Source organism: Fistularia commersonii, chromosome 22 (genome assembly GCF_037954325.1).
Source record: "Fistularia commersonii isolate RoL2024-O1a breed Wild chromosome 22, RoL_Fcom_v1.0, whole genome shotgun sequence".
In the NCBI taxonomy this organism is placed as follows: Eukaryota; Metazoa; Chordata; class Actinopteri; order Syngnathiformes; family Fistulariidae; genus Fistularia; species Fistularia commersonii.
The window spans coordinates 11,936,657-11,961,246 of NC_141305.1; the positions used below are offsets into that span (position 1 = coordinate 11,936,657).

Below are 24,590 nucleotides of genomic sequence, written 5' to 3' on the forward strand. Positions count from 1 at the left end.
GCGATGGTGTCAACCTCAACAATAAAATTAGGGACAAGGTTTGTTTTCCACGGCGTCTGTGGAGCTCTGCCATCGAGGTCAGTTTGAAAGAGAGGAAGAAGGCTCCGTAGATGCAGCCATCACTGCGATGGCCCACTTTTACCTGAAACAACTAGTTGGAGCAATGCAACACAGCTAACCTGCGATTGTTTATTCTCTCTTAAGAAATGTCAATCTGTTCGCTCTCAGGTGTGCTGCTCTTCCTCTTGTTTTTGTTGTTTTCTCCCCCCTACTCTCTCAGTTTTCCCTTGTCGATTGCAGCGAGATCAAAGCGCCGCCGCTGGAAGAATCTGAATATTTCAGGTGTGGAGAGAGGGTTGTGTTTCACACCACCTGTGTAGCACTGAAAGAAGTCCCTCCTCTCACTCAGACTTAGTTAGCAGGGCCCTTGGGGCCTGGCGACATAAAACCTGGGCCACCTGTCTGAGAGTGAGAGAACACTCCTTTACTCTCCTCTGTATTGCACTTTCATTTTACAGCATTTGAACCAAAAATAAATTAATCTAAATAGAGCGGTGAGAGTGGGAATAAAACTGGTGCACACAACAAGCAGCTCAGCGCTTTGAGCGCTGTCACAAAGGCGCCAAGATCTGGCAGACGAGTTCCAATGCTGCAGAATGGGAGCAGCCACATGAAAGGGCAGTTTACACATGAAACATTTTATAATTTACCCTGATCTACAACAGAAGGTAACGCTCGTATATCAAATGACGAGAGTGGCCGGAAAAATCACCGGGATTATTTTTCTGTCAAACATTCCACACAGAGGGGTGCAGGTTTGTGAGATGGCTCTCGTCACATCATCAGGGCCGCCATCTAGGATCCAAAGCAAATAAAAAGTATCCCTGATGTCCGCATCAGCCTTAACAGCATGATGTAGCGGCTCTCCTTGGAGGGCTTTGTGCCTTGACGTGTGTGCATGTGTAAGCACTTGTGCAAGCTTGTGCGTATGTGTGCACGCACTGTGCTCAGGGGGGCATGGAGCAGGTTTCACGCTACCAGTTCCTAGCCTTGTCTCTCAAAAGGGCCGTTAAGTCTTTACAGCAAATTCCTTACATTCATCTGTGTCAGAGCACTCGGCGCACATTAGGCGTTTACACGGGAGGAAACACAACCTATTTGATGCTACACTGCCCACGCGTCCAGAGCCCTCCTCCCCATGCAGGAGATTCACAGTGTTTAACTTTCATTTCATATTCTAAACAGACAGGCAGAGAGGCAGCGAGTAGAGGATATGGACTCCATCTTGCTGTAAATCAGCATTTGAAAACCCGGCTATATGTAATCTGGGAAGAGTCAACAAGAGATCCTTGCATTGCGCTGCTCAAGATATTTGTTTTTATTTACTCTGGAATGTGCAATTGATTTTTGTAGTTTCCCCTAATGATGTATGCAAACGGTGAACCAAAAGAAGTCACACTTCATTTTTTCTGCTTGCAGCTCCTTCAGCGGCTTCGCCCCATCTTTTAATATCAGCGGTGCTTATGAGAACAAGTGGAGGTTAATCTTGGGAGCGGGTCATAGCCAGCTGGCTCTTTGTAAATGTCGGCTGGGAGATCCAGGCCTTTCTTATTACCACACAAAACCAACAAAGTTGACGGCATCAAGACAGATGTGTGACTTGGAGGTGTCCCCCCCCCCAACTTACCACCACCACCAGCGACCAAACCCATCAGAGAAAACCTGATTAATCAATCGATTTATCGCCATAAATCAGGCCGAGCTTTGATTGTATCAGCAAGTCATGCAATCAATCAATTAGTCGGGACCTAGCAGCCCAATTTGCCTAAAGAAAGATGAATGCTCCCTCACATCATCCATTTGGTTGTCTGTTTACCCATCAAACACGGCTGCTGTTGACTCCCAGGCCCAACATGCATCCTTCTATCGATTTCTGCAGATTAAACTTGCAAAGGAATCAAAGGACACTTAACTGACTGGGAATAATTCGAGCTTCTTCATTTGTAGTAAAGTATGTTCAGTGTTTGCCTTTGATAGTGTTGCCTCACATCATCAAAACAGCCAGAAACATTAAAAATTTAAGTACAGAGCTGTTATAAGTGATAGAGCAGAAGACGACAACAGTGACGTAGGCAAAAAGTACGAATGACTTGACTGGCTGAGAAAAATGGGATACAATCGAGCATGCCGCCAAGGGGGGATCATGGCCGCCCTGGATATTGCAGGCACCCTGAAAGGTTCATTCACGGATGAACTCAATGCAACTGTGTTTTCCAAGAGTGTGTGAAAGCATCATTCCATGCCACAGATGAATGGTACCAGCCGGTCAACTCCATAGCCCTGAATCTTGAATTGATCAAATTGTTTTTAGACTCAACAGCTTTACAAAACTACTGAGCATTTTTAATGCTTTGCATAGAGGATAGTTGCATTGTACAGTAAGAGATGTAGCACTTCATTCAGCCGGTCAAACAATGAACTTCGGCGTGCTTGGACTAATACTATGTCATCATATAAGTTATAACCAAACCCAAAAGTCTCAGCACAGCTTTTTTTTTATTCTTTGTCAGGAAGATTTACCAGAGAACGTGGCACTCGCAATATTGTACTTTTAGAGCAGAAATTTTGGGCTGAAAGCTAATGAAAGTAGCATCGCGTTGATGGTCAGTGTTTGAGTTACTACATTTTTTCTTGTTGAGGATTCTTTCAACTCACTAAAAAAAATGAAAAGGGGAAGACCTCTATCATGAATTTTGTTGCATTCAAATAGATAATTCATTCAGTAGCTCACAAAGTATATTTTGATCAAAATAATGCTCTGTCATAAATGAGGCTGAAATAAATCTTCCCCTTATGATTTTCAGGGTTAGGTTCGTACGTAAACTCTACATAACACCAACTGAATAGGAGACAAAATATGGAATGCTACAGTTCAGCATTTTACTCCTTAACTCACCAGGTTGACTGAAAATGCCCCTTCAAAACAGACTAACAATATAAATAAATAATAACATACACACATGTAAAAAATAACAAAGCGATGTTTCAGAGAAGCGAATATACCATGCAGTTAGTTGGGTAGATCACGGACAAAAATATAGGCGTATACTATTTTTTAATTCAACAGTGACTCATCTGCCTCTCTCTAATGCCATTCTCCGCATCTCCTTCTCTCACATGTCCTTCTCCCCACATCCATAAATCTCGTCTTTGGCCTCCCTCTAGGCCTCGTGCCTGTCAGTTCCAACCTCGGCATCCTTCAACCGATATGTTCACTATCCTTGTTCATCTCCAAACCATCTCAGTCTTGCTTTTCTGACTTTATCTCCACAACGTCTAACATGCGCTGTCCCTCCGACGGACTCATTCCTGATCCTATCCATCCCCGTCACTTCAAAAGAGAACCTCAACATTTTCATCCTGCTACCTCTAGGCCTGCCTCTTCTTGCTACTTTATCTATACCTTTAAATTCCATCCTTTTAAAATAAAAAACATTGCTGGGAAACTCAAAACGGAAACTGTACAAACACAATTCTACACATTTAACCCATTCTTTATATGGAAAACACAAATCTCATTCCTATAATTCTGCTTTTCCATTTACACCATTTGACACCCTAAAAAAATCTACCATTGAATATGAAGAAACAGACTCCAAAACAGTACCACTGTGAAAATAACCCCATCATTGTTTGTTAATACTGAACCAAAAAAAGTAGATGTAATGACAATCCCTGTGTGATTTTGACAGAGGCTGTCGGCAAAATGCTTTACAACATTCTTTTGTGACAATGTCCTGCCATTTCAGGTCTCCCTATGACACAATCTCTTATTCCCTGCTGCGGTCTGCCTGCCACAAGCAGATTAAAGGTGAACATTTCATCCCTTCATTTACCTCATGCATTTCAGATAGAATGGTGAAGTTTGACAATGGCATAAGGTTCCTGCCATTATCAAGCTTCATAAAAGGAGCTGTAGATTGTTATCACTCAACCTTAGCCAGGTTTACATGGCAAGACAAGGGGGAGCACCAAGGACTGAGCAAGAAAACAGCTGGATGAACAAAATGTGGAAAACATATGTATAATGACATATTTGTTTCATATTTTATCCCAACTGTGGATTCCAATCCACGTTGTGACACTAGCTGCCTCGGTCCAATGCTTCCCATCTGTAACTCTGTGTCATGGTGTCTCCCAGGACAGGATGGGAAACTTTTGGGACAGCAACATAACCGTCAGGAGCAAGTAGAGCACAACAGAGTTTGCTGTCAAAGCTGCGGTGTGCTTCTCCCTGAGTGGTGGGTGGAAATGGGGCAGAATGCAGAGCTGCTGTGTGGTGGAATGAACACTAAGAGTTCCCCCGAGAGAACGTCCGCGGTGGGACTGGAACCCCACCAGACCTGGTTATGCTTCACACCGTCAGACCCCCGCTGTGTTACAACCGGACCGGGGGGAGGGGGGCCCTATCTTTGGGCAATTAACAATTCTGCCCATTTTCCCCAGGCCTTACCAAGTAATTAGAGAGAAAGGCAAAGGGTTTGGCTACTCAACCTGAGTGGACCCCCGCAACACTTCCCAAACACCAACTTGTGTAGTCTCCTCCAAACGTACCCACAGAGCAGACATACATTCTAAGATACCGCAATAACTTTAAATGTGCCCTGAAGTTGATATGGACGGTTGCTTTTGAGATTTGCCTTAAAACTCTCAGGTAAACAATAACTATATTATATTAGTAATATTTCTTTATATTTCCCTTCCCCAAACTTTTATACTAGCAAGAGGGAAACATTTAGAGGATAAGGCAGAAGAAAGACCCTCAACTACAGTATATTCAAGAAACATAAAATTATACTATAGAGGGATCCATTATTCATCTCAGATACATTTTTCATTTAAGAGTGGGCTGGATATGAGCAATGATGAATGCGTCGCCCAGGATGCAATTTGTATGTAAAATAACAGAAGATTAAAGAATATGTTTTAAGTGCAAATGCAGTTTGTTGCCATCTAAGTAGAAAATGCAACCCTACAAAAAAGAATAAGACCTGAGCCCCATGATACTGCCTCATAAAATCATTTAGCCCATAGCTATAGCTCTCGCCAGTCCTTATAAAAGGGTCACAATGAGAGACTCAGGTGATGAATGAGCTGACTGGAGTAAATTTTCATTCACATAATGCATAGTACCTCTTGGCAGCTTATTTAAAAAAAAAAAGAAAAAAAAAAAAAACACGGGATAAGTAAACCGAGGAAGTGAGACTAATTCAACTCACATCAAGATAGCAGCATGTTTCCTTGAAACCCAACCGAAACACCGTGAGTACCCACAGAGGTACTGTAAGATACAAGTCCACGCACAAGTGCTCACAAACATACAGCAACATTTCACTGCCTGCCAGGCATCCACATGTGCTTCTCAGGACTTGCTCTCCTCATCAGCTTCACTCTTGTGCACACCGTTTCAATTCAGTGCTTCTCAAAGACACACAAAGAGCCTTCCCCTCCACTCACACTACAAAGATTGAACACAGCCTCCTAACACAAGGCATGCCCACCACAGAGCATGTAATACAACTCATTACTGGGCACGCAGGGTGCAGAGGGCTGTGATGGGAGAGACAAGCACAACAGGGAGAAGCAAGGGAGGGGGGCCCTCACACCAACATCTCCATCTTTTATCCCAGCTAACAGAGCTTTAAAACCTTAATATCAAAAGAAATACAGCTTGCTTTCCAAGGATCGGGACAGCAATGACATAATTTCTGCATTTACACATGAAGTGAAAATGCTGAATGACTGGTTACATTAGGAGTAACTTTTTATTTCAGATCTGAGCTTAAAAATCCTTTCCTGTCCCTCCAAATGTGCGGTTGACCCACCAACAAACAGTGGCTAATCACAAAGAAGCAGGGGGGACGGTGTATGTGGGTCACTAACATTGATCTCGGTCGTGTACTGCATGGCTCTGGGGTCAGATATTTATGCACTGACAAGATGGCACCGGATTTGTTTTGGAATACGTTGAAGCAAGCCAGAGGAAGTAGCATTCCATGGCAGAGCGAAGGAGGAGGACGGCAAATCAGCTAACCTGTCGCCGCGCCCAGCCTCATGAACCTTTCTTAACCTCGGGGCATTGCATGACCCGAGGCAAAGTATTACACACATTAAAAAGACACGAATTTCTTAGCGCTTGAGTGTCAAGCATGCAATCAACGGGGCCACAGGTGCAAACACTTTCTGCACAGCCAACGGAATTCCCAATCCCCCCCCAACCACGATTCTTTTTTGAACTGTGTTCATATTGATGCCAGCAATAATAAAGACCTGAAGCGCTGAAAAAAATGAAAAAAAAAAAAAAAAAGAAGAAGCACAAGCTGGAGACAGTTTTTTGAGGTGGGCTGGAGTCAGGAGAGAGGAAGGGATGCGCGGAGTCTGTCAACTTCTCCCTGTCTGCTGCTGTGTTCACTTGCTTCAGACTGAGGGGAGCAAATGGGCCTAATTCACACTGGCTGTGTGTGAGTGTCTCTGCTGTCTAGCAGCGTGAGCGGGAATTAGATGTATGGTTTGCAGCCTTCATCCCTTCCCAGACAGACTTGTTCCGGCTCACAGGCGCTGCCTAATCCGCACCTCTCTCCCGCTTGCACTCCCGGAAAATGACTTCACACAGCTGCCTCAAACGCCCAACACAGCAATTCTCATCTGACTGAACTACCATCGACTAAAAAAAAAAAAAAACCCTCAGCAGACCTCCCATAGCTCATTTAATATACCAATTCCTCCCTGAAGCCCACCCTCCCCCCTCTTCCGAGATGAAAACAAGGAAAACAACTACAGCCCCACTTGATAATTTAAGGGCCCTTTTCTCCAGAGAGCTGTCAAAATAAGTAGGAATTCCAAGAGCAAGGAGTCAGCCATGCTGCACAGCAGGGAGCAATGGGTTTCAAAAACTATGTCAAACTGTTACTATAGCGATACAACGTGTATGAGGCAACACAGGTATTTTGGTCAAGTCAGTGTGTCCATTTGATACTGAAGTTCTTATTGGATGGGGGGGAGCAAATTCAAATGAATGTTAAGTCCTTGCAATTGGTGTGGGAACATAAACCCAACAGACTTCTCACATTAACATCCACATTTTGGCCAGGTGGTTTCTTGTGGTTGTTGACAAGGACACAATCACATCAAATAGACCAGGCTGAAAGAGAGCTTCTCCCATCGTCAGTGGCCTCTTTGGGTCATGGAGGGTAAGTCAAGATAATGGCATCGCCACTCAAACAAACACTCCAGCCTTGAGGGCAGGAAAAAAGAAGTCCTTATGGTGAACTCAAGTCTATAACCACTGATTTTCTACTATTTCATGAATACACTACCTACCACCCTACAGCTTAAAGCCATGCACTTCTTTGCAAGCTTTTGTCCTTCCTAAAAGCTGCCATGTAAAAAGAAAATATGCTGCCAGTGATTTTCTGAATCTAGAGGCAAAGTTTTTTTTTTTGGTGTTTTTTTTTTTTCCCCAAGGAGTAGCCTTTTGAAACTAAGTGGCAACCGTTGTATTTCATGTGTTCAAACTGAAGCATTCATAAGCAGTCAACTGATGCTTCAAAAAAACATTATGTCTTAAGAAGCTGTGAGAAACAAGAGATATTACAAGAAAAGGAGAATGATTAAAGCTTAATATGGCATAATAGCAAGAGGAGAGGTGATTTATCCCTTCATGGCCTTTTGACACTAAATTAAACTGTTGAGTCCATTCCCCCGTGCAGGCTAGTTATCTTTCCAGGCTAATTTAACACTATAATTTACATTCCATATAAAATACATCCTGATGTGGTGCTGTCAAGGCTGTACATCATTTGCAGAGAGTGCTCCACTTTCAGTGAAAAGGACAGAATTAGATCATATTCATGATGCAATTAAACACTTCAGTGGGAATCGATGTAAAACCGATGAGCCCTGAAAACAATGCATATGGCTGCGAACATTAGAACACATTACCTACCCTTGGATCCCTCGCTCCACAGACGCAATTTAAAATCCTCCACCACTCCACTCTCCAGATTCATAACGCACAGCGATAATAAATGAATTTTTCAGAAAATTATTCAACTACTAAATTGCCCATGGTAACTGAGTATCAGATGAAAGTGATGTGAATTATTAAGTGGGGAAACTGTTTGTTCTCACCATGGGTGTAATAATTGGACAAATGAGGAAGAGAAGGGACACAAGAGGGGCAGGTTACAGTAAAGGGAGATCTCATAGTAAACATCAGTGTTGATATAAAAATGGGAAAGCTGTCTGCCGCCATGGCCTCCAGCTGGGTTGATGGTATCGACCAATTTCCCTAGAGCAGCTGTGTGGGTTTTCTTACGGATACAGAAATGAGAACATTACATCGCATTGCTGCATATTCTCATGTAAAACTGGCAACGGGCCCTCTGGAGCTGGCAAACCACTGCAACAGCCAGCCAATATTACACCACCTCACCACATTTTACATAATCAGAAGGACAGCGCAGCAGACCACACACTCACACTGCTCCACTCCAGATCACATCAACTACCTGTCACAGTTCTCTCCACAGACATCAGACTCAGTCCGATTTGCTTAAAGCCACAGATTCAGAAAGAAACTGCAACAAACAAACAGACAGAAGACCTAAGCCAAGCTACAAAATTACAATTTGAGCTGTATTTGAAAATGTAATCTCCATGAATCACCATTTGCTTTTCAAATGATACTTACCATGTTAAGACCTACCTGACTGATACTAGGAAATTGGACGAATGTAATGAAATTCAGATTTAAAGAGCCATACAAAGAGCAGAGGGGCAGCAATTTCTAACAGAAGAAGTTAGCCTCTCAAACTGAAACAGTAATTATGCTTAATGGCCCTTTAATCTGTCCATCTGGCTGGAGGTGAGGTGCTGGGTCAACGTAAAGTGCTTAAGGCATCACAGTGTGTCAGGGTACAGTCATAGGGGTGAAATATTCCATGCGTTGTGCCAGGAGCAATTGCTTTTCAGCAGGACATGGGCCTTTTTGCAACACACACACACACACACACAAACACATACACACACACCTACTAAACATGCAAGCACTGGTAAGAGAGCGAATGTACGCAGTGTCAATTCACAAAATGGCAGAGTTTGGGCACTGCCAACCTTTATCATAATCAAACTCATCCAGGGCTGACGGACATTAAGCTCTGTGCGGTTCTGTGAATCCGACAGAGCCATGTCCAGCTGATGCCTGGGCACTGAGGTATTGCTATAATCGGCAACTCATAGACGTTTTCCGCAGGTGTACAAACAATCACGAGAGTCATGACACTCACGAGAGTGACGCTCAGAAAATTCCAGCTCACCTTAGCAATCCCTGTGCCCTTGATAGTCACACAAGTCTGAGTGCCCCAAGCACACAGACACAGTCAGGGTGAGGAGAGTATTACAAGTAGAGCGATGGCACAGGGTCACTCCCAATACTAATACCACCCATACCAAAACAAGGGTGAACAAATACTACCTTTGTACCCAGAATCATTTGTACCCAGCTCAGGCCCTTGGCTATCGCAGAGCTTGGCAGATAGAACTCTGAGTCCCAGCTATGCATCTGCACTTGTGCTGTATTTGTTATCTTGGACAAGCATTCTCCCTTACCATTTCGCTGGCCAAATAGAGAGGGGGAAGAAAACGAATCACTCGTAGACCTACTCCTGTTGTTCCCTCAGCTGTCAACACTGCTCACAGACTTCACCCCCACCTAGCCACATCGATACAGAGAAGTGAGTGCCGTTTGCTTTATGATTGCCTTGTTTTATTCTCTCGGTCAGGCTTTTTCTCAGCCCTCAAAGCTCTAATCAGACTGCTTTTCCTGGACAAGAGAGCCATTGTCTCTTTAAGTGAAAGAGGCAGTGGATCAGTGAATCCCTTTCCATTTTCTCGCTTTATTAGCCCAGCGGCACAGTACTGTTTATACTAGTGGGTATTCTATGTTTGCGAAGAACAATTACAGTATGACAAATGATCCGTCAATGCTATCTATCAGGCCATAGCTGACAGGAATCCTATAGACGGGGCAGGCATTCGTCCCCTGCTCTGGATCTCTGGGGTCCCATGCTTTAGTATCCATGACAACGTGCAAGCCACTTGCCACGCTTGCCACTTCATAGTGAGAGATGAGCGCCCGTGAGTGGCTTTGAAAATTAGCCTTTGACACCCTGTGTTCCACTGCGCTCCCACCCTCCAAGCCCAGAGTCTAGCCCCTTTGGGGGCCTCTGAACAGTCCCAGCCCTGTTTCAGATTCTGGCCTGCACAAGCACAAAAGGCAGACACATACAGTAGCTAGACCATACCATAAATGCACCTCTCTAGGTCTCACAGTGTCAATTTTATTGTGCCTGAGCCATAAGATTCCCAACATTAACCTCACAGCTACATTACCTATCCAGCACTGGAAAAGGGAGAGAAGCACTAACATGGCCAACATCCATAAAATAGTGTGAAAAATAGAATGGGTGAAATAGAAAGTGAAAGCCTGAAGAGTGCCTGAATGCACATGAGCTCCCAGCACATTATCAGACAGAGTCAACTGTCTGAGCCTCCTTCTCCAATTTCTTTGATGACTTTCCAAAAAAAAAAAAAAGAAAAAAAAGAAAGTTGAACAACTGTTTAATTTTATGGCAACTAGCAATTCGCCTTTTGCTTGGAAAGTTCCTTGAAACGGGAGGGAAGTCAAATTTTCACATGTGTGAAGTACAGATCAGATCTGATACAGATTCACATTACCTGTGAATAAACCCCTGCTAATAAATTATTGCAACAATTAAAGAAAATGAAAAAATAAACAAACAAAAAAAAAAAACACAAGGGCATTTTCCATGTGCTAAAAAAGGCGTCAGAATCACCATTTTAGCTATTATTAAATCATATTGTATGCAAGGGTTACAATTCCATTTCACTCGCAGATACACCTCTGAGGGATTTTTATTTATGCCCTAAACTACACTTGGCAGTTGAAGATCATATTACTACCGTGAAAGAAACAAACAAAGCTGTGCAAACGTGGTGCACTGTCAGAAGCAACTGTTTAACTGCTTGTGATTAATGATATCTGGAGAAACATTAAAGCGAAAGGAGGAAACTGGCTCCAGCACTAGGAGGTAAGGGGTGTCAACTGATATAACCCACCACTGACATCAAGCAGAGCCAGCTAGCTCATTGATGTGGCAGCGTCTCGTTTTCACCAGTTTGGAAGCAGACAGTTTTGCAGCGCCTTGCGGTTCTTAATTATCTTCCGACTTTGTCTAATTCAATCAACACAACTCAGATCTGGGTGCGAAATGGTACTCAGATCCCCTCAAGCTCAGCAAGTCAAAAAACACTGAATAAGTGGAACAGTCAAACTGACAAAATGGCATAGCACATGAGAAATAACTGCTATTTTATCTCCCGGGCTGAGACCTAATCCACAGCACAGGGGATGGGGATGGAGAGGCAACCAATCAGATTTTTGTTTTAAGTTACAAGGCTGTGTTCGGGCGGGGGGGGGGGGACAGGAGTCAAGTGCTTTGATGACGCTGCAGATGCTGCCTTGCTGAGGACTGTGAGGTCAGCCCGCTGGCCGGGAATTGTTAGGTCTCGAGCACAGATGCTTCCTGCTTAAGCTTATACCCTGCTAACTCAATGACATCTAAAGCAATGTCACACTCTTCCTACAACTAAACAACAGAAGACAAATACACACGGCATTATGCGTGTATGTGGTAACACCCAAAGAATTTAAAAGGTCATAAGGGATTGTTTGTAAATTTACAGTGACAAAAGTGCGTAATGTAATTATGAAGTGTTTGACCCTATCCCCAGAAGAAAAAAAAACTTTCTATACTACCAATATTCCCACCAGTTTACCTCCCCTTTATTCTGAGGACCACACCATTATTAGATTTTTACATCATTAGCAGAGAAGCCCTGCTGTCATTATAAAGCCTTTACTTTGGCAGTGACTGCCAAATCTGTTTTGCACAAGCTACAGACTGCCAAACCCAACAATGGCAGATTAGTGAAGCCCTTCTCCTGTTGCAGCAGAGGTTAATATAAAGTGACAAGGCTAAGTCCGCTCCGATTAAGTATGCTGAGAGATATTACAGCAGTTTGTTACATCAGATCATTATTGGATTAAACAGTATGCACAACAATGAACATTTAATTTTAATTTTCGCCAGGAACATAAAAAAAGGCCCTGAAAGCAGTTCTGTCAGAACAAATGTGGTATTACCACACTTTCTTGTTTTTGCTTTTCCTTTTGCCACAACACAAGTGGCGGTCTTGAGCAACATTGATCATTAGTGTGAATGACAATCTTGAGATTCTTTTTCTCTGTTAAATTAATACAGTGCTAAACAGAAAATAAGCTTAAGCATTCCCCTGAGTTAAAAATAGGGGGCACAACAGATATTGGACATTATAAATTATAAGCATGTAATAATCCCCCCCCCCCCACAGCTGCTTATTGGTTTGGGTCATTTACTGCTGTGCAGTGTGCAGCAAGAGCCCCCTCAGCCTGTACATTGTTAGCTCTGCAAGAGGTCACTGCACCTGACCAATAAGCTGCTATTAATCCTTACAGAGTCATCCATTAGCCCATCCAATTTTTATTGCCCTTCTCTTTATTAGATGAGCTATCAGCTGTCTATATCTGGCAGAAATATGGACTTCTTCAGCTCCAAGCCTATACTGTTCCAAGAAGGAGTTTGGCATATAGGTCCAGGTAGAGTCAACCTGAGGCCCACGAGGGGGGAAGGGTCTGGATCTGCCAGTCTCATGGGGTATTCCCCACCGGCCTGTTATCTCCGATAAATCTCAGTGCTTTACGATTAGGTACATAAAATGAGTCATAGATCTGGACGGTAAATAAGAGCTTGTCAGTGTGGCGGACGCCAGGTCCAGCTTCTCCCTCCGCCTCCTTCTCTGCCAGATAGTCCCTCAGTACTCTGGCCATCAGACTGCTGCTATTGAGCTGGGGCTAAAAGGCTCCAATAAATAAGGCTGATATTTCCCTCAGGGGCTCAGCAGTGCCACCCTGAAACATGCATGCATAAACTCAAACAAAAAAGGTCCAGAATCAGATACGTGGCTGTCTGAATAGCAAAAACTGTTTAATTTGTTTTGCAAATTATCATCGGAGTAGCATAATGCTACTTTGTTTCTAATTGCTTCTTTGAAATAAGAAAAGCCAAGAAGTCAATGGATCAATCCATCTAAAGCATATTCAAACTGTATGCTGGGCGCCAAGACACTGATGTCTTTTAATGGACCTTCAATCTATACTTGCAATTAAGCATGCAAAATCTCCCATTAAGTAACTGCACTTACAGTGTATTTACTCTGGTTGCTGTTTGGGTGTTTTTCTGAGTGCCTCTTCTTTGAGGATGAGAGTGCAGCCGCGTGATGACCTGAGGGAGGAGTGATAGTCTCCAAATGCACTAACACAGTGATGGACACTTCCTCTGCAGCGCCAGCTAATCATTGTTGCCGATTCGTTTACACTGGTCCAAAATGACTCCCTGAATGACCTCCTTTGCATATTAAACAGACAAACAGACAACAGGGACACGGTGCTGGAGAACAAGAGAGCAGCAAAACACCAGCAGTGTCATGAGAGTCTGGGGAGCAGAAAGCTCATAATGCTGCGTGTACAAATGAGAATCCACCAACTGATTGATTGCATATTAAACAGAGTTGTGCTACTGCACATTTTGACAAGGCACCTGCAACACTGTTTTCAACATGCATCAGCACCTATTCAGCATAACTGCATATAAAGTGCACTGCATGTCTCTGTACCTGAAAAAGGAGGCTATCAGGAGAAACTGGTCTGGAGAGGAAAGCTGCAAATATGAATGGCTATAGGGATGCAGGCAGCTTACAATTCAAAACCTTGCCTGGTTTATGCAGTTCTATAAATCAGAGAGCAGAGAAGGGAAAACAACATAACTGGCATCTTACAAGTGAATCAAAACATTTTCATTTTTGAGCAAAAAATAAAAACTCCTTAGTGGAAGCTTTGAGTTTTTCCAGTCAGCCTTATGATCATGTCTTAACTCTGGAAAATCCTTTCTTATTAAGTGCACCATCCAAATTAGGGTTCTTTTTCCATTCATGTTTGATCCATTGTCAGTTAGAAACAGAAGAATAAAAATGTTAAAAGCGCATGTGTGGGATTAGCAGAGATCTAGTGGCAGTGTTCTCATGAGTTTAGGATAGCCCTATCCTATTTATGTAGGGAGTTGTTAAATTGTGGCTGGGTACAGACAAACATTTTGGGATTTAGCTAGTTAAGTGGCAGTTGAACTTGACAATCTGAGTGCAACTAGAAGGTGAGTAAAGAAAGTGTAATGTGTGATTACTCTGCTGTTCTAACCTGAGAATCAGCATTTTGGCAAATGCAAGATCACACTTATTTTCGAAGGTCAAGAACTGCATTACGCTGTTGCTTATGTGTCAGTCCAATTTCCCTATTGCCACCGGGTTAACAGCTTTGGAGATATGGTGAACTCCATGAGTACTGGCCATGCCCCAGCTGGAGCCTCAGCTTACAAGTTCAACACTAGCAGTGCAACTTTTCCTGGGAGATAAATCTAAATAAGACCTATGATTTAAGACCTTTAAGAACCTGACAGGAGCATACTGTTACTGCATCTGGATGAATAAGGTGGTATTGCAAGACAAGATGGTCTGTTGTTAACTAAAAATTATCCTTACAATGAAGGCCATGTTGATCTCATTATGTCTTGATGTGGTCAATATGTCAACATTTCACCATGTCAATATACCATTATAACAGTACAGCAATAAGTCATTATGCTAGTGTAATATCAATAAGTCAATAGGTCATTAAAAGTAAGTCAAAGTCATCATCTCTTCACAGAAGCAGGACATCAGGCCGGTCAGTTTTGCAAGTCGCCTATGTATCTTATGCAATTATGTGACACTTTAGAGTGTCAATCTTTGGTATTGGACCAAGATGTGATCTTTGTCAAGGAAATTAAGAAGTAGCTATAGTATTAAGATTGGAATATGGTCTCATATTTTATTCAATGTTAATCCTAGGGAAAAAAAAAATGAAATCTCTGTTATTGTCTGGCATGTAAACTCGCACAGTAAGAAGACATTTGTTGTGGTGCAAGGGAATACTGCATTTACCAAAACGGAATTATTAAAAGAAGGACTTAAGTTACATGCGATGCGATAATCAGAGATATTTCCATTGAGCTGTTTGTATGACATCTTCAAAGAATATTTAATTCATACAACTGTTGACATTTTATGTGATCATTGCTGCAGAAATGATTTACAAAACCCGTGTTACCATTCCTGCAACTTTCTTTCTACTTTTCCCTCCTACAGTATGACATGGATGTAAATTTTTTTCTTAAATGTTTAATTTTCAAAACTGACTCAAATACCTACGTTCTCATCTATACAAGCAAGTGATTGTGTTGTGAAGCAGTTTGACTTATGGACACGTTCCAAAATGTAGTACAAAGGGGGACAGATTTCAGGCACGTACATGCGTGCCTCGTACATGCGTGCCTCAACAGTGCATTTTAAGAATGGGATTGATGAAAACAAAAATTGTATTGTGTACTTTTGTTCACTCAAACTAGAAACTTATTGTGATTGACGTCCTCAGAAAAGGCAGTCTATGTGACGGTGGTGAGTATCCGGAGGTGGCAGACCATGCATTGTCAGATTTCATAACTAATGACATGTAGTCAATGTGTAACAAAAAGACTTTCTGCCTCAATTAACATGGTTACTCTGTTACAATGACGGATACATGTCTTTTGGTATGTTCGCCCTGAACAAATCCTATTGTCTGGTGTTACCACTTTCTGAGAGAGAGAAAGGCAAATGTTTCTGATTTTCTATCTTTCCATGATTCCATAAAAAAAGTAGAAAATGGATATACGTATGTACAGTTATGGACAGTCAGTTTAAATAGGTGCTTTTGCTTTGTTTAACATTGATGCAGAAGGTAAAATTTAGAATAAATCCTTCATGTCCATGAAATCTGAAGCGTATTACAATATAACAATTTCAAACAGATCTTACATATGTGATTATTCAAAACCAATATATACCATTGCTTTTAATGGTAATTGGTCTAAACATGTGTCGTGCTATCAACACCTTACAGTTTCACAGCGCTTTACCCCTGATCTCAAATTCACATATGGATGGCCGCAGAGCTGCCTTGCAAGGAACTAACCGGATCCATCAGGAGCAAGTGGGAGCCCCATGTCTTGGCCAAAGACACTTCACCATGAAGACAGGAGCAAGGGAATTGCCAGCCTCCAGAATGGAGGGCCACCCGCTTGACCAACTTAGCCTAAACCGCTCTACTTCTTCTCTATAATTGTTTCATGGCTGTACTAAGTATAATATATTACCACTGATAGGCGCAATAAGCAAAATGCAAAATGTTTTGCTGTGATATTATTGATCTATCTTTTTGACTTTGATAAATGATTTAACCTCATCAGGACAGTGGAGTATTGATTTTACACCATACTGCTCCATTTGACCTTGTTTACGGAAACATATCTCTCTTTAATAAAGGACACCATTGAAGCACTGCTAGGTAAATATTGTAATGTGTCCCGCCATGTAAGTGCATATTTAAATAACTTATTAATGGTAAAATAAACTGCCATTTAGAGAGCAGCTGAAAAGGGCGGATGTTAATCCACTACTTGTACTTACAATGTGCTCTGTTTGGTCTAACATGTTCTGGATGTTGTCCCACTACTGACAGAATGGCATTTGATAGACTGAAGATTAATAACAGTGAGCAGGCTCTCCACCTAGGTGTTTATATGCAAATGTTTCTTGAGGCATTTCACAAAGAACTGTCAAGGGTTTGACCACAAAAACCAGAGTACTCTAAAGAAGGATCATCTTCGAGGGAACTCTGCTACTGTTTATGTGTCAGGTCATAACAAGACCTCCTCAGCAGTTCTGAGACCTTTTCAACATTAAGTTTATGGACTCTTCATTATTTAACATGTTACGGTGTCCCAACAGCTCAATGAAATTTTGATGGTTGAATTACACCAACGTTGCCAGCACTTTGCTCATTCTCTGTGCTTGCAGATCCAAATAGGTTAAGTTATCTTTGGACAGAAACGCCATTTGCAGAGCGAACAAAAAAAAAAAAAAAAAAAATCTAAACCAATCTTTATGCTATGACGTGATAAACAAATACTGCTGATCTTTCAAAGGGCAAGATCAGAAAGCACAGTATTTGCAGAGGCCTGGGTGGTGATAATGTTAGCGCAGACCTCCATGAAGAGCCCATATCCCTACTTAAGCAGGCCAGGGACTTCCATAGTGCAGTGCTCTGGCTGGTTTCTCACCTCTCCATCTGCATACAATAAAAAACAAACATTCATGTAAATATAGATGGTTGTCCTGCAACTCTCTTCCCAGTGACAATGGTATTGACCATAGTCAGAAGCTCTGCTGATTAAAAATTGATCCATTTTGAAAAATCTAATCAACTGAATACGATTCTTTCATACGTGAGTTGGGGTTGGGTGCATCACCCGGTAGGTGGGGGATGGAAGGGACTGAGCAGCTACTGACACAGAGAGACAGACCTGTTATTAACCCCTGCACCCCGGTGCAGCCCCTGCACCCTGCTCCTAAGTTCACATCCCCCCTGCACCCCGGGACTAGACACAGTCCAGACGCTCTGAATTATTCAGCAGTCTGCGAGAGGCTCCGGCCACTTGGCCTATTAATGCCTGCCAGTGGAGCTAGTGGCTCTAATGGCCAGTCCAGAGGAGTCCTAGCTCCCTGTGGACGGGAGGAGGTCTGCAAACACTAGGCTGTAGGGGACGTGAGAGCCAATTCATCAGGGGTTGAGGTCGCGGCAGGTTAATGATGCCGCGCGTCTAGACGGATGCTGGACATAAGCAATCCTGCCCAAAAGGCAGTGGGGATGGGACATCTTTTTTTTTTTCATTAAAGAACAACCAGCTCTACATTTTAAATATTTAGGCTTTATGAGACACCGTCATTGTTGACTTTGGCATTGATGTACCATTGATCTAAGTTCACGGTACAATGTTTAGAAAAGGACCTGATGTAGGTAGATTTTGCGTTCTATTCTAGTCCACCTACTATCCAGTGCTGAATGAGAGAGAGCAGGGGCAACATTTATCAGAAATGGCTAAAATGTTACGACATAGCTGAACAACACTCATAATAGCAAGATTAAAAGATTGTCCATACAACAAGGCTGCCGTGATTACTCACAACCCTTATCAACATTGCACAAACAACAATCCCAACAGGTGGAGAGGCTCTCAATTCCAGCACAAAGTCACTCAGTAATCAGGGCATCTCCCCCAGAGAGAGGGGGAGAAAGAGGATGGAGCTGAGGGTGAGACTCTCATTTGGGATAAGCTCAGTTGCCATGTGTTCGATCACCTCAGCGATCATGTGCATCCACTCAGTCTCTCAGAGGATGTAAACATAATAAGGTATAAGAAAAAAATGACCCCCTGAGTGTAGCACAGATGATCCAGTCAACAAAAGCATTATGCGTGATTTGGATGTCATTTACCTTGAGGATTCCTAATAGAGGAGGCTCAGACAGAAAATAATCATTGTTGCACCAGAACACTCAACAGTTCAACATGAAAAACACGTTATGAGAAGACTAAGGTATTCTTATTATCAACCACTGGAGATTTATGCGCTTCAAGGTTGACTTCTTTGACTGAGTTGGCTCAATAAGTCTGATGAGGCGGAATGAGTTTAGCTTTCAGTGGGTACTATCCGCACCGGACTGCACAGCAGCAGCGGCAGACACTTGTCCCTTAACCAGGATTTGATGCCAAGCACATTTAGTGTTGAGGTCGACATCACTGCCATGATTGAAGAAATCCAAGGGCATTCTATGAGGCTACAGAGGGGACAGAGAGACGCCCTGCACCCTTTTACACAAATGTAATCTCCACAGCTCCACTCACTCAAGGTGACCAAGTGCATAACTCAGAGATCCATGTGCGACCATGTTGGCCTCATAATGAAAACAACAACAACAACAAAATGCATCAAGTAGGCCCTTCAGAAACATAAGACCTTGATTCAGGGAAACTATTTTTCCTGGCTAGAGCAAAAAAAAACAAAAAAGAACTATATGCTTACTTATCGTACAGAAACAATGTATCACAGTTTAAATATTGGAACTGCATTAATAATCAATTGGATTATTTCCATATCGCATTAAGCTGGGATTAAATATTGTACAAATAAACATGCCAGGGAAGCCTGGCATGTCAACTCAAGGGAACCAGGAGGACTGTCTACTTCATATGCATGTCCTCTGGTTTGTCATAGTTCTTGAACCCCCCCTCAGAAAGCAAAATTTCAGCTCCTCAGGCATACTCTTACCCCTGCCACATACAGCAGAAGCCTGGAGCAATGTTTAGCTAAACCTGCTGGCCTACGTAGGCAGGGAGAGTCCCCAGAGGGCTGAACAATCAGACAATTTCAAGATCATGAAGCATTAAACCAATCCCGGCAGGGTACACTAATTAAACAGCCGAGCCCGGCACAGCCAACCAATCCCCACAGAGCAATTAAATCCATCCCCTCTAAAACACTGTGGAACCTATCTGGGGAAAACTGCCGAGCGAGAAAAAGGAGAGGGAAAGGGGAGGGTAGAAAATATCATAAAATTCATCTAGGAAAAAAACTATAGGGGGAATGCAGAAGTAAGCTAACAAGGGAAACTGGGGAAAAAAGAAAGGCAAGACTCAATTCAGTTTTTTGTTCTTTTTATTCCTTTTTTGCGCAGAGATCCAATATGTATGAATATTCCCCTGAACTTCGTGTATGTAAGGAGGGGTGTCCATGACCACATTTAAATGCAAAAATAGTGACCCTGTTGCAGTCAAAAGTTGCATATTTAATTAAGAATGCAAGGTCTAGGATACACTCATGAGACTGAATGGAAAGACAGAATAGCCTCAAGGCCTATATTACACACCGGCAGAGCTGCTAACACAGTTGCAAACACTAATCAATACCCCAATGCCCTCCACTACCAAACTAAATGAACAGGTGACACTGGAGGCATGATATCATTGGCCATTTCAAAGAACAACAAAACCAGATACGGTGAAGAAGGCAGGGATGCATCATCATACACTGCTGTAATAATTCATGCATAAAAGTGCAGTCCTTTCTGCAAAATCTTCAAGTTGGGAAAACAATTGCTCTTTTGGTGTTATTTCCCTGGAGAGTCAGGCGAAGAGCAAGTATATTTTGGTGGTGCTGGAGAGGAGCAGGTATCTTACTCGAATGGGAGCAACTGCTAACCGGAGGTGTGGACAGGGAGATAGACTTGCTCTTTTTTACCCCAACTCTGAGGCAGCATATAAATCACGGCACCCAGCTTCACATCTCTACTTCCTGTTCCTCTCCATTAAAAATGATAAACTATACCTCTTGAAGTCACTTGCTCGCTTCAGGGTCCCAGTCTACGCCTTCCTGGTGATGCAGAGAGAGTGCATACAGCTCAGATTTATTCTATCCCTTTGCAACGCTGGGGATGAATTAAGAGAGTAATTAACTATAGAGGGAAGCAGCTGCACAAAGCCTTGCTAACACAACAAACCTGATTCATCTGTTTAGGGTATAACTCACCTTTGGTGTTATTGTGATTAAAAAGCGTATCTGCTTAATAATAACAAATTCTGGGTTTTTTTTTTCCTAAACATCATAGGCTCTTCCTTCTCGCTTTCCCTGCCCGGTTAAATGAGGATAAACAGTCCTTACATAGGTGACATGCACAAGACTACTATGCCTCCCGTCTGGTAAACATACTCCAAGCACTGGCACATAATGAGAGCAGCCCAGATCCCCAAAGACAACCTGGAGAAGGTTAGTGAGGCATTGATCTCATGCGTGCATCGGGCCTAGGAGCACCCATCACGCCATGCTAAACTAAGCTACATGACACGCAACATCAGAACACACACGTACAAAAGCCTGGCTGTGGCCCATTTCAAAGGGCGGGGGGGTAGCTTTTTCGGGGGGCAATCGCAAAGAACAAAATAGGCAACAGCCAAATGAAATAGAGCAAGTGAATCTCTATCAAATTCAGCTGAGGCCCGCCACGTAGAAATCGAGAGAGGGCACTGGGATTCAATGTAAGCCTGGTGAAATGAACAAGAAAGGGCTGGTGCTCAACACGTCTGCCGTAGAATCTGACGGTCAAAACAGATAAAGCCGAGGCCACACTGGAGAAACGTAGTTCAATCTGGGCTTGCTGGGCAGAGGACTGGCTGACAGCGGGGAGAGAGGACACAGCTTTATAACCATGCCGATGAGCCATTACCTCCTTCCTCCTGAAGCTTCCGCCCGCCTCACTGTCAGGGAAGAGGAGGCTGCCCTACCGCCATGGAGCCATCCTCCAGCTGACTAATGTGTCCCTGAAGTTTTGTTAAAGCTGGTTATTTACTCCTGCAAAGCAATTGCTCCAGCCTAGGGGCAAGAGAACACACTGCTATGAAAAATCTGGCTTCTCTAGCTATGAAGCACTGTCAACCACAAAGGGTGCGCTCCTGACGAAAAAAAAGTGTGGTACTGCTCTACTGGTATGAGATGAGAGAGGATACTTACACAGCAAGCTCTTCAAAAAAAAAGAGAATTCCAGACTGCTGTAGTGCAAATTGTTGAGAAATAACAGATCAAATTGTTGAGAAATGACTGATGCTGAGATACTGAGGACTTATAGATTCAGATTCAAAGTGTTTATTGTCACGTATACAGTATAGAAATGTGTTTCCCTGTCCAGTGACATTCCTACTATGCTGTCCGCAGTGCATTTGGATATGTGCCGATAGGAAGGTTGTAAACATTATGATAAATATGATTATATATATGAATATGAATATTACAATAGAATAGTGGCAGTGCAATAAGACGTTTGAGTGCGGCTTGGTGTGCAACTCATAAAGTGCAGGTGCAAGGATGAGTGCAATTTAAGTGGCAGTAGACTTTACACGTGCAAAGTAAGTACAAGTAAGTGCAAAACTCCCTCTGCAAAAAAATAAAAATAAAATCAATGACCAATACCATGAAATTCCTTGAAAAATCCTCAACCAAGATGCTTTGCTCTGAGGGGTTGTTTTATGTGACTTAACTGATACATTTTTTCACACGATTACAGTGGTGATCTGTCCAACAGTATCAATCTCTATAATTAGCGTAATAGAGATGAATAGAATTTTTTTTTTGTTGGAACCAAGTATCCAACAGCATCATTTCTTTTGAGGGTATTGTCTCTGTTACTTTGAATCATCCAGTGAATTTACTGTCAACAGTTTATATAATGACATTTCTGCAATACAATTGAGTTCTGATGAAAACATTTGGAGTTCTGGGGTTTCTCTACACTACCACTGACCCAAGATAACAGTTTTTTACATCACCCTACCTTTAAAACATGGATTATTCAGCCATGCTAAAAAAAAAAAAACATTTATGTGTCTTAAGAGAATACAGTTAAATATCCGTATCATTCAGTTTAGCAACCAGTTGTGTGGGGGAAACTGCATAATGCGGGTTTTAACTAGCAAATGACAAGATTTATTTTGGTGAAGAAGAGGCTCTTTCATTACAAAAATAGCTTGACATTTTTCTCTCGGCAATAATGCAGAGTGCTCAGCACTGCCACACATGGCTGGAAGCTATACACGCATGACAACCAGAGCATTGTGTTTTTTTACTGAATTATTACTGTAATATAACTTCCGAACACAGAGGGCAGCCCTGAGCGTACTGCAGAGATGTAGACCTGTTCCTGAAGTAAGAAATCTTGTACTGGGAGAGATATTCTTTCTGTCCAAACAGTAAACCTTCCCTGTTTGTTACTTGAACACTTGTCCCTCTCAAAACCAGACAGGTGTGCGTAATTGTCTTGGCTCAACCTTGTATTGTTATCGTCATACGTCACAGCTTGTTCTTTGTGGGATGTTCAACTATGGGATAAATTATGCCTATTCTGTTTGCCACACCAGGACATGATTTCAAAAGGTAGTAATTTGATTTCTTTTTCAACAAATGCCAGAATCCCAAAAAAACAGGGATGTTTTTTTTTCTGTCAAGGGGTAGTTGGATCTGTAAAGTAAAAAAATAATCAATCAATTCCAACAGACACTAAACAATGCTTTAACCCACTGTAGTAGGATGGAGTGCAAGCTACTATTGAATCTTGGTTCACGGTAAATGAACCTCCCCTATGACCTGGACACATAATATTTTTTTATGGTTTGAACAGAAAAAGAAGTTGTTAATTCATTATGGCGCATTATAGGGTTAAATTAACTGTTCATGAGGCGCTTTAGAGGAAATAGAGACTGTATTTCAATATTCTTTACAGCTAATATCAGCCTACCCGAGGTCAGCAATAATGTAGTAGTGTTTGTGATTATTGGCTTTTATCAGAGTTTTCTTTCTGCAAGGCTTATTGGTGATGATTTCAAGAACATCATTTTCTAAAAGCCTTTTTTTAACTGTATCCAGATCATGTGGACTACTATCTCAAAATCTAGAACAACAGATTTCAAATTGGTCTTTGTGAAAGTCGGACATTGAAGAAAAACATGCTCTGTTGTAATTTAAGCAAACCAGCAATAGCTTCAAGACATTTCAAGTGCAATTTCATTGATAAAGAATGTCATGTCATCGGAGCACATGGGCTTATCACACAACAGCACATACGGCAGTTTGGAACAAGCAGCACAAGCGAGACAAAAATGAAGGGATAGGTATGGAAATCTACTTGAAGGAAGGTCAAAGTGATTAAGCTGACATTAATGACAGGCCTAGTCTTTATGTGAGAATGCTCACCGTAGCTGTCTCTAAACCCATTTGTCATTCTGCTTCCAACACTGAAGCATCTGCTTTGAAGTTGCTACCACTAATGCAACACAGAGAGGTTAAACAGCTTAATGCTGAAGTCTGTTTCACTGCGCTCGCTCTCTAATGTTCCCGCGTTTTATGTAGTGGGGTTATGGCTCCTGGATTTCACATCTCAATTTGCCCCAGATAGTCCTGTAAAAGCTCCTGTCTTCCTTATGTCCTTTGTTGTTAGTGTCAAAGGAAAAGAGGGACAACCTGAAGGATGTGAGACCATGACAGACATGCCCCACCCATCGATTCAATGAAGTGGAGAAAATGAAAGCATATTAAGGAATGTTTATATGAAGAAGCCGCCTTGCAACCGGGGCTGATTACGATGAGGTGGGCAGCTCTTTCATTCAAACATCGTATGTAATTTGCGGAAGATCTGAGAAACCTGCCAGCATAAGGCAACATAGTAAAGATGAAATAATGAGCCCACATCGTACCAACGGCGGAGGGCAACTTTGACGCCTTTTATACGTATCACAGAGCTTGAATAAAATGATACAGTCATTACGACAAATAATACAAGATCTGAGGGGCTGTGGACGCACTTACTCTCCCTTACAATGGGATTATACTGATGCATGTGA

The 24,590-nt window shown here is 42.4% G+C and overlaps 1 protein-coding gene across 4 annotated transcripts in view; it reads right to left on the bottom strand.

The window, feature by feature from the left end:
• cux2b (cut-like homeobox 2b) overlaps positions 1–24,590 on the bottom strand; it is a 97,359-nt gene that overhangs the window by 67,914 nt on the left and 4,855 nt on the right. Inside the window, exon 1 of one of the 4 annotated variants that reach the window (XM_086169309.1) lies at positions 9,670–9,781. The exons of the other annotated variants lie outside the window; for them this stretch is intronic. Within the exon in view, the coding sequence (XP_086025435.1) occupies positions 9,670–9,672 (3 nt within the window). The 5' untranslated portion in view covers positions 9,673–9,781. Of the gene's footprint in view, positions 1–9,669; positions 9,782–24,590 lie in introns of those variants that run through there. 4 annotated transcript variants of the gene reach the window in all.